Here is a 12,276-nt window from a genome sequence, read left to right on the forward strand (position 1 = left end):
ATAATCAGTCAGACACTGTGTTCCTAAAAATCAAATATAAAACAAGGATGATATTATTTATAAGTGCGTTGCCAAAAAAAGATATTTTTTCAATCTTACAATGCTTATATTAAAAACCTGTATTATATTTATATTCATTTGATATTATGAAACAGGTAATACAGTAATTCAAACGGTATTTCTTGAATTCAAATCTAAAATCTTTTGATTTCTTACAGTGAGCATTACGATGCCTACAATTAACACTATTCTGATAATGATTTTAAAATGTTGAATGTATATTTCATGTTGCAAAATGAAATTTGTAACCCCCAAACTTTTGGCACTTAAGATTAGATGTTAAAAGTGCAATGGATGCAGTTTTTTAAATTTTTGCCCATTTTTTCATAACAATTTTTCATCTCTTCAAAAGGTTATTTTCAATCTATATTTTGAGGTCAAACTTGTCTTTAACTTTGTGTTCAATCAAAAAAGAGATCAATTTATTCCTTTTAATGTAAAATTAATTGTGGTTTTAAAGCTATTATTTTAATGAGCTGAAAAACGGCGAGATTTACTGATCTTTTTTGGCCTGATTTATGCGATTTTTATTATATACAATTGCATTTCAACGTGAAGGGATACTGGCATAAGTAAACGGAGGATAAAATGATGAATAACATTAAAACAAAAAAAAAGAAATGAGGTTGTGCTTAACAATAACAAATTATCGATATAATTGCATGAATCGGTATATTATTTCTTGGATATTGCATCAGATTTTCATATACTTTACTAAAGAGACACTCGCAGCTGGCTAAATTAACGATGCCTCATATCCACATCCTTTACCAAACCCCCTCCCCTTCTATTAAATGAACAAATTTACCAAAAATGAGTTTTATATTAGTAAACTAAATTGACGACAAATTTCCCCCTGTCAATTTATCCATGTATTCTATATCCATTTTATTACTACAGTCTTATTTTCATATGAAAGAAACACAGCATTTTTAGAGTGGAAGGGGTGGAGGGGGGGGGGGGTCACTACTAATTTACTTTTCCCTGTATCTCTGTATTTTTTTTGCATATTCTGTATGAATAACCAGGGAATAACAGGGATAGGAGAATTTGATGGTATGTATTTATGTCATCGTATAGACAGCTTGCCGCAGATATTAAAGTAAAAAAATATAAGATTAAATCCAGTTTTGTTTGCCCCTAGAAGCTGAAGGCCATGGCTAGAAAACTTGTATTATTTGTATTATTTTTATTTTATTCGTGGAAAATTGTCTGGAATGCGAGCCTATACATGATTTTTCAACATGGCCTAGAACCGGTTCTAATCAAGCAAATAGTAATCGGTTCAATAAAAGCCATACTGGAAAAATTATTATCTCCACCATTTTCAAATTCTGGACAATTGTATTAATAGTTAATTTATTTAGTTAACATTATCCCCTCCCTTCCTGATGAATAATATATTTCAAAATTGCATTTAAAGGTTTCCTTTCCAAAACAGGACGATTTAACATTATTTATGGACAACCTGATTTGTTTTCATCAACAAGTAAAGAAATGTTCTACATAGGTGTAATTTTGTTTATCATAATTGGAGAATGTATTAATTTATCATCCTTTGTTTTATCTTTTTAGAACCTTAGTTCAGATTTAGACATGATGAATCATTATTAAAAGTGAAGCTTTTCTTTAATTAGAATCTGTACGTCCTTTTGTACATTTTGTCATGTTAGAATTATTCTATCGATTACAAAATTTTGCATGATGATTCCTATATAAGTTAAGTATAATTTATTTAGCCTAGCAACTCTATAATAGTTACCAGAAAGTACATACGTCCATTTAAAACTTCTTGGGGTATAATTTCTACAAATGAATTGTTAGTAGTATTGCTTGCTATACCATTGGTATTTGCGTATATATTACAAAAATTTTTAGGCATTACTACTGAAAATCTATATCTCCTATGTAACACTGTAATAATATTAAGAGTATATTTTTTTGCTAATTATAAAACATTTTTTTGGAGGGTTTAAAAAAGGACAAAACTTTTCCATCACAAAGATACTTTAATGGTATTAATTATCTTACTCCAACAAGGTATAATTTTAAGTAAACCTTTTTTGATCAATTGTTGTGCATCCAATATTCTTCAAAATCTTTTATTTTACAAGTGGGTGCTCCTACTTCCCCTCACCCCCTCCAATTAGAGTTAACAATACAGAGGGAAGGGGTTCAATAACTGTATGTCCCCACCTCGAGGACAATGTGCCGACTTTCGATTGTGTTTTAGAAATTCAACCAATAGCGTCGGGAATAGTAACACTGCCAAGTAGCAGAAATCAATTTTCTATTAGACGAAAAGGTCCTTATAAGGGGGATCCTAGTGATATACTGAGGATAAAAGTAATCTTACCTTTATGAGTTATGAACATTATTGAACACCTTTTTCTTCAGTTTTGGTGCATTTAAAAATCAGCAGTAAAGTGAAAAGTAAATAGTTGAGAGAAAAACGTTGACAAATTAAACTTTAGGAGTACATAAAATCCTTAAAACACATTTCTTTAAGTTTTTACATATGGAATCTGTATAAAAAATTGTTTTCATAATTTTTGGAAAATATTGATTTATTTATCCTTTAACCCTTTGAAATTCCAAATACATTACATTCATAGTTCCCCCTTCATTTTTCTACCCGTTTTTTATTCGCAACCTTTTTTTCTAGGTAACCTTTGCCAAACAATTTGATTGAACAGTTTTGAAAAGGCGCGGTGCGCACATTTTTTTCACTACCAAATAATTTTTGGTGGGATCAGGTCCATTTTGAGAGGACTTACATTTTCGGTGTAGTGTAGATTATTTAAAATGGGATATGATTGGTATAATATGTACATAAATCTATCTTTAATAAACTATACTGTTGCTTTTGGTAATTATTAAAACAGCGTTAATGAATCTGTATCTATTTTTAAAATATTTAATAGATCAACTTTAAACTAAAAGAGATTGATCGCTGAAAGTTAAAAAAAATGCAGTGATTTTATTTTTTCATTTCACTCTCGAAATGTCAGTGTAACACTAAAAGTTTGAAAAAATAATTGTTATACTTTATTAACATATCCCTTGGGTTTTGTTGATTAATAATCGACTTATCGTATAATTGCTTATGATCTCATTATTTGTTACCTTTACATTTTAACGCTATTCTAATAAGATTATTTATTTAGATGCAATATCCTTTACTTTTATCTCGCCCAGATCTTGATAGCTGGGAAATTTGAATAGGTGATAGATAGAGCAGATTGATGGCAAAACCTTGCCAAATTTTTTCAATTTTAGCACAGTTAAAAGTAACCTCTGGGAGGGAGTGGACATTGGACTGTTTATTACAATAGTCCTCAAAGTTATATAATAACTGTTTCTTATTCGTTGGCTCAACAACTTTGGGAACTTGCATTGAATTTTGAATGGTTAATTCTTGAAGTAAGTGCCCAAACGTTTTGAAAACTACAGCAGGGGTAATCATAATTGAAGATATGCATCAATTTATTGGCCATTGTCTTATCCCTTTAGATCCTTAAAGTTACCCACAAACATAAACTATAATGAAAAAAAAGGACTTTTGGTTGGATTCGGTTTATTTGGGGTTAGAAAAACCCCGACTACAGGTAAATAGCCGGCAGAGTTAGAAGATATATTGAAAATGAATTGAGGAGGAGGTTTTTCATGTGGTCCATTTGTCGAATCCTAGGATATTGCACCAAGTATTTGTATTCTTCCACTTACATATTTTTATTGCAAACTAATAGATATTTATCAGTGATATCCCACCCGAAGAAAATATATTTTGCACAATGTTTTGAAAATACCAACATTGACTGTCTTAATAAATAATGAATATATGATATACATGAATATATTGACATGGGAAAATTTGTTGTCAATTTTGCTTGCTAATATAGACCTCATTTATTTGTCAGTTCGTACATATAGCTATTTTAGCCAGCTGCGAGTATTACTCTATCAATAGTACATGAAAATCTGGTGCAACATCCAAGTAATAATAAATCTATTCCTATTTATCTATTTAATGCATTAATTTGAAGTTTACCCTTTAGCTACAACAAGAATGCACTACATATACACTTTTAAGATGTCCATCAGGCGCTTTTTGTTGTTCTTGTTTTAATTTATTTTCTATAGAATTTTGGACATCATTATGATGGATAGAGGGACTTCAACCTTTTAGTTTTTACCACTCTAAAAAATAATTACAAAAAGTATTTTTTTACACATAACTAATTCAATAATAAATCTATATCTATGAATTTTTGCAGCATTCATGAATGCCCAAAAATTATTGTTCTTTGAGAAAGTTTTCAAAATTAAATAGGATAAAAAAACACACAAAAATAGTTTTTTTAGAGTGTTAATTAGATAATTATGAAATGAGGCATAGATAACGCCTAGCTTTGAAATATTTAGTCTAAGATTGGAAGAGAAAGAAAGGATGACAACATCCATAAGTAGCAAAGCACAAAAAAATCATGGATTGACAAACGGATAAAGTTAGATAGACAAAGTGAATTGTAGAGCAGCATCGCTACTAGAAAAGGCTATTTATACAATTTGGCTGTCTTAATGTGTAAAATATTTGAATAGGAATGGTAGATATTTCTACAAGGAAAATGTTAACAACAATCCAACAATTTCAAGTCCAGTTGTATATTGACTATCCATGAATGTTAGTCTGATGTATTTACTGCAGACAAACTCGTAGTCAATCTATCATTGTTAAAATCAAATTGATTAAATCTGTTTTGAAATCATCAATAGAAAGAATAGACTACTCAATGAGAGTAATATAAGTTCTTTTAAATATATTTTACATCTAAAAAGGACAGTTCTTATTGTCATTGATAACAATATAAATATGTAGAAAGTTGGAGGCAAGCTACTTATTCTACTATGTTTAATATCCCGTCCTTTTTAAGGGATATGACACTCGCAGAAAAACTATTTGCCTTTTTTAGGGAGTCTAATAAGTACATCATTCCTTAGAGATGATATTTTAATTGGCAAAAAACAAGTTTGGGGCAAAACGCTTTTGCATTTTATGTACTTTTTTAGGCTTCTTGTTTGCATCGAATTCCAAAAAAGTTTTCTTCAGAAAACGTTAGTCTGTCCCTCAAGTGCTTTAGAAGTCTTTTACTTTGACAGGTGTATAACAAATGGACGTCTGAGAAGAAAGTTGTCAAACTTTTTTATTAGCATGCAACAGAGAAAAGAAATCTAAAAATAAAATGGCCTGATCCATTCAATGATCTTTTGGAAGTTTCCCTAAAATGGAGAACCCAATCGGTTGAATACTTTTTGAGATCCTAAATTCAGACTTAAACTTTACTACTTGATATAATAGGATGACCAATAGATGTCAAGGTTGGGGGCAAAGGGGTGTTTACCCCCCTCAAAACTAAAAAAATGCATTAGATTAACTTCCTTAAATTTTTAAAACCACTTTCTTTAACCCCCTCAAAATAAAAACCTTAAACGTTTCTAAAATAACCCTATGATACGTTATCACTATTGTAAAAAAAATAAGTTTTTTTATCCAGAAATCTTATACCCATTCGAATGCAAAGCAAATTTTTACAGACAGTACTGAAAGAGATTGTAAATTTTTTTATGTAACAAAATTTGAATTCAATTGTTATAACTTATTAAATAAATTGAACCAGCTTTCTGTCAAACTATAGTGCTATAGTTATATCAACAAATATATCCTAATGGGTGTACAATACGTGGATATTGTACCAGAGTAAATTTTGTCGTCAATTTAGGTTGATCATATGGTCATCATTTATTGGTCAAAACGTTCCTCCATGGCCAGGGGAGGGAATGGGGGTAAAGTCAACAGCTGGGAGGATATCGTTATATTAGCCAGCTGAACATATCAATAATTGTCCATAAATAACTGCCATATTAACGATATATACGAATACAATTATAGACCTAAAAGTTGCACAGGGTGTTGTTAAGCACAATATTATAGCAGGAAAACACCCTGATATGAATCAATTTGAAAACGACCACCCTAGAGTACATTTGTCTGATTGTGTTAACCTTTTACTAGGTTTATTTATGTTCAAGTAAACCTAAAAGGATGTTTCCATGAAAGAAATTTACACAATTTTGACAAAAGATGCTCTAATTTTGTCAATGAAATAAATTTTCTTTAAAACAAAAGTCAAATACTTCTCCTACAATATGATTTGGCTGTAGCTTCATAAAATGCCTGAGTTTTCATGTTACAGACCCGATAATTACATGGTATTTTTTGCCCTAAATACAGCCTTTGAAAAACTTCCACGTAGAAATCTCCCTTTAGCATTTTAGTTGAATACATAAACTTATATCAGGTCTTAGATTTCAAGTAATTTTTATTCTTCATATATAAAATGTCTGGTATTTCACAGGGTGGGAGAGGACAATAGCATTGTAATTAATTTCTACACCCCTTTCCTTCTCACAATAATTATTTGCCATCAAAAGCAGAATTTATCAGGGAATATATTGGGCAGAAGATTAATTTATAGACAATTGTCCTTTCCCTGAGCATCTAATTAAAAATCCTATGTGCATATGCAGTAAATTTTATATGCATTTTTTGTCTACTGTACTTTCAGTATTGAGTTAATTTTGCAAGAATGCTGTGATTGATATCAATAAAGATAATAATGTTACAATTAAAAGAACTTGTCATTTCATAATGTAGAAAAGTTTAAGGCAAAATTGTTATTGCCTCTTCAAATGTATTTAATATTATTTGGATCATCATGTACTATAATAAAGTGAAACTTGTAGGTGGCTGAAATAACTGACCAATAAAGGATGTCAATAATAGCTTAATTGACGACAATTTTTACCCTGTCATAATTTAACTTATATTGTATATATAATATATCTATTTTTCTTGGATGAAATCATCTCGTCACACAGCGAGTATACATTCTGAGAAACTGACATTCAGACGGACTTTGTTGTTGAGTAGCAGCGCTCCTAATCATACCTTTTATGACAATCCAGTCCTAAAAAAATAACCTATAATTATACTTTAGATAATAAGTTCTTTTAAACTAACATGTGTTTTTTACCATAAAATTTGTACTCAAAAAGGTTAGATATACCTTTTTATGGTCCTCTACAAGGTAGAAAATGTCACCAAGTTTGTTTTGGTGGATTATTTTAGTACTCTGTAATTCTTTTCTGTCTTGTACTGTACATTTTCTGTCTGATGAGATAAAGTGCAAAATTTCAAGTATGAACAATTACGATTATCCATGTCGATAAGATGCATTAAGTAAACCTTTAAACAGCTTAAACTTGTATTAAATTTGTATTTTCCAATATTTTTATTTCAGTACAACCGTGACAAATGCTGCCCGTCCTGTTCAACCTGCCAATGTCCCAGCGGAGGATCGTTTAAGTACAGATCCAGCTCTTCTGGGGAGGCCCACTCAACTGGAGGCCCTACCTACGGCAGCGGCCACTATCACCACCAACAGCAGCCGCGTGACAATAGTGCTGACGGCCACATGGTTGTACAACGCCGCACAGCTCGTCGGGTGATGTTCACCGACGAGTGCAGTTGTGACCTCTGGGAGGAGGAAATGCGCCGACGGCGGTACAGTACAAGCCACGTGGTGCAGGCTGACTGCTGGGACGATGTGGACGACGACATGCATAATCATCATCAACATCGTAGCGCGCATAATGCCGCGTCGGCTTGTTGTGATTGTGAACATGCGGGAAACACTAGAGAAGACGATCCATCCGGGGGACACCATTATCAAACACCTAAAGAAGTGGATGGTGATTATTCTTATGCTTATAGGTAGGAAATATTTTCAACATTTATAATTAGATGTTTTTTTTATTTTTTTTGTCTTTTTTAGAGTTTAACTTAGATAAAAAAAAAACATTGTTCTGTACAGGCCCCCCATAAGCCAGTATTTGATGATTTGATTATCCATGGGGTATAAGATTTCTTACTGGAACAATAATATTGGCCAATCCCATTCTTGTCAGTTTTAGATGTACAAGCTCTCAACCCCTTCATTCACAGTGGTCTTTTTTCTGTTTATTTTTGGAGTTTTCAAATAATTTTCAGAAAATCAGAAAAAGTGCTTGATCATTTTAAAGTAAAGGTTAAAAATTTCCTCCGATATCAATTTTAAGTTTCTTTTGCAAAAGATATATAATGCTTATTTTTACAAAAAGCAAATATTTCAATTTTGTTAACTTGTGATTTAGAGCCATAGGAATTTAATTTAAAAACAACAGAACTTTTGGCTCTGGCCCAAAACATTGATGGGTTCTAATCAGCTTAGAGAAAGAAAGAAATATATAAATATAGTATTTCAGAAGCGCAGATACTCCATAATTCGGTCCTTTCCATTCATGTAGCTGTCATTAAAAGGACTCTGAAGTTTTGAAAAGAAAAAAATTCTTTAAATTTAAAAAAAAATTAGCTTTTTTTATTTTAATGGCTTGATGAAATTGTCTTTTCAATAATAAATGTAATTTCTGAAACCGATTGATTTCTCTTCACATATGGGTTCTAGGATGGTTTTAGGCTATTTCTCATTTACAACCCCTTCCCCACTCTTCATATTCAAAGCCTCTTTAAACTAGAGGCGCAGCAACAATCTATTATTACAGATATAGAGTTATTATCTCATCCTATTTAAGCTTTAAGCAATTTGGTATAGCTATGCTAGTTATGGACATATATGTCCTTGTTAACTTTAGTAATTAATATGTTACAAGTAACCTATCCAGAAAACATGATAGCTCCACAACAGTTTAGTATTCTTTTTGCCAAAACTAAAGAAATATTAGAAAACAAGGGGCAGGGAAATTCTACTCAAAGAAAATTTGTATGCTTCCATCTTTTACTCTTGCCAAATGTTCATTTCTGATAAGGACTACCTATACAAGAATTTAAATAAAAACTAACCTAAAAAAATAATTTTTGATAGTATAGTTTAATCATAATATTTTGACTAAAGATTATGGTTAAAGACCTTTAAAATTTAATCAAAAATAAATTTTATAATTTTGAAAATCATCTAGAATTCAAAAATAAAGCAATAATCAAATGAGAGAGAAGCTATAAAAGGTCAAAATCAGATTTGTTTTCTGTATAAGTCTTTGTAGATTTTTGGTATTCTGCTTGCTGGATTTTTACAGAAAAAAAGGAGTTTGCATATTAACTACCAAATAATATATAAAATGCTTTTCAAGAAAGTATAGAATATTTATTGAAAAACTGTTGTGCCTCCAGTAAATTCTTTATTCAATCTCTTTGTAAAATAACTAGTTGTTGCGCCTCTATCCTTTAGAGGAGGTCAGGAAAGTAGTCTAAAACCATCCTAAGACATTGATAAAGCTTCGAATCAAAAGTACAACCATCTTCGACAAGAAGCCTAAAGCTACCCACCAAAAAACCCTAGTACATAATAAAATAAGATGATAAAAAAATAGATGTCTGCTATCTAAAAAAGTTACTTAACACTTTACTTCTGCTAGCATCCCTGAAAAGCCAAAGCATAATTAAATGTTATAATCTGTTTGTGTATGATTGGTTGAGCATCCCTCATCTCAACCATATTAGGTTACACAATTATCATGGAGGGAGGGGATACTAGACCGAAAAATTCACTAGTATCCAAAGTTTTACAAACAAGGTATCTTCTTCGCTGACTGAAAAAACTTTGGATTCCTTTATTGAATTCTGATTATTTATTATTCTAGTGGCACTTTAAATGTTTTTTTTTTATATTTAAATATGTCTTTGTTGCGTTTGGCGTTTATGTTTCGTTAATCTTTGTTAAATCGAGAAACATAAATTTTTTTAGATTTTTTTGTAATTTCTCTTGGGAGGTTGGTGGTACCCTCCCCCAAAATAGTTATAAACCTTCCCGGGACCTATGAGAATCTACCCTGTTAAGGAGAATCCGATCGGTTCAGCGGTTATCGAGATCCTTCGGTACAAACAGACATCCTGTTACTTTAGTATAAGGATTAAGATATTAATATATCGTCCATTGTCTTATCCCTAAAGATTCCTGACAGTTATAGGTTATTTATTAGGGTAGATAGTTTAAAGTCTGTTTATTCCGACTTTTAAAAACAAACACCTATCTGATTGTCAGAAAAACACATTTTGATAAGTAAGGTCATTAGGTATTTTCATAACTTTGTATAACTAAAGTTATGCATCTAACAAAGCTGAATCTGATATTATTTTGTCAATTAATTCGTCTTTTGGTAGTTTGGATAAATAATCAAAAGTTATCCTCCCAGAAAAATCAATGTTTTTTGTTGTCTAAAATAACCAAAAAAGAAATAATTGAAAAAGTTTAATTTGATTTAACAAAAACTCAATTTATTCTATCAATCAATTTAACTATTGGTAGTTAAAATTTGAAGTGTGCAAACACTATCACAAAATCTCACATCTACATTGTGTTAATAGATATAGAATATATGTGGATATTATGACAGGGGATAATTAACTTGCTAACATGGACATCAATTAATGGCCATTTATTTCATCCAATAGAAGGGGAGGCGATGGGGTAAATGGGGATGGATGGGTGGAATCTTTATTTCAGCCAGCTACAAGTGTCACTTTATTAGAGTTCATGATAAAATGTTGTAAGAACCAAGTAATAATAAATCCATCAATCTATTTTATAATCGCATAAGAACACTATAGCTAGCAAATGGCCACAGTAAAAGTGTCTGACTATGACGTCAGAAAAAATTAACAATTAACCAATGAGAAGCCAGTATTCACAATGGTAAAATATATAGCGGCCTCTCATTGGTTAGTTGTTAATTTTTTCTGACGTCATAGTCAGACACTTTTACTGTGGCCCTAGCAAATAAATAAGAGAGGGTGTTTCATGAAAAGCAAATGACGAACGACCATTTTGAGATGTTGTAATAATGTGGAATTTATTTCATAACAAAATTTGAATACTATTCAATTATACATTATTATATTATTAATTGCTTCGCCCCTAGTCTCTAGGGGAGGGTGTGGAAGGTCAAGAAATTAGCCTAAATCCAGCCTAAGGCATTTATTAGGGCTTTTAAAAAGTACAACTAATTTGAACCAGCAAATTCCGAAAACATATTATGAAAGAACAACTACTGTATATTATTAAAAAAATACTACTTAATGATATAGGATTGCAAAGGGAATAAACATTTAGTAATTTTAACCCAATTGTCCCATCCCCATTTCCCTGTTCACCATAGTTTAAGATTACTAATTAGTATGCCTAATATAACCACAGCTTATGTACATATGATATGAATACTATGAAAATGAGCCAAAAAATAATTTTAGGCTAAAAGCAAGGACGATTACCGTCCATAAGTATTGCTTAAAAAAACAAGATCTACATTTAAGATTTCATGTAAACTGACATCCAGTAGTGTTTTAACTTTTCACACTTTTAATTACAGTTAGACAGAAAGACATACTGACAATATATCTTAATTGTTGAGTAGATACGCTTCCAAAACCTTGTTCAAAATTAATGTTCACCTTTCGTTTTGTATATGCACGAAACCAAGCCTATAGATGTTTAGGGCAAAGCTTTTCGTTGAATTTTTATGTCGGTATTATGTTGATATAGTAACCGCAAAATATTTAGGAGGAAATGGGAGTTTCAAACTACATCACTTTCTTGACCCTAGGGGCTCCAAATTCGAAGTAAGGGGGCAGAAAATAGCATTAAAAACTTTCCCTGGAACTTGGTACAGCCTTCCTTAAATAAATAAGATCTTAGGGGACAAACAAAAAAACCGTACTACTTTGTATTATGATTAATTTATGCAAGTAGATTTTTACCAAATCATTCAGCGTAGCCTTTGTTTAATTGTCCTCCTTGTTTGTCTGCTGAAGTGGCTGCTCTAAGATTTTAAGATAAGAAACACATTAGTTTAAGATAAAAGGCAATTAAGGGAAGACGATTCACAAAGATGCACAGTGGCTTCAAATGTGCAAAAATAATAATTATTTCCCTAATTCTTATTTGACTAACTCTGACTTAAGTGTCTGTTCTAAATGGATAGGTGAAAAAGAAACCTTTATTAACCCTTTACTTACCAATTTAAAGTTTCCAAAAGAGATCTTTTGCTGTTATGTAGGATATTAAAAAAATAATAGACGAAATGTATTGTTTTCTCCTTCAATTT

General features: G+C 31.1%; 1 protein-coding gene across 1 annotated transcript in view; it reads left to right on the plus strand.

Moving 5' to 3' along the window:
* Window positions 1-12,276, plus strand: part of LOC145327626 (uncharacterized) — a 189,105-nt gene that overhangs the window by 154,248 nt on the left and 22,581 nt on the right. Inside the window, exon 19 of the mRNA XM_080171167.1 lies at window positions 7,422-7,894. Within this exon, the coding sequence (XP_080027293.1) occupies window positions 7,422-7,894 (473 nt within the window). The remainder of the gene's footprint in view (window positions 1-7,421; window positions 7,895-12,276) is intronic.

The sequence above is a fragment of the Acartia tonsa genome, chromosome 9 (assembly GCF_053477335.1).
Source record: "Acartia tonsa isolate MP-2025a chromosome 9, ASM5347733v1, whole genome shotgun sequence".
Classification (NCBI taxonomy): Eukaryota; Metazoa; Arthropoda; class Copepoda; order Calanoida; family Acartiidae; genus Acartia; species Acartia tonsa.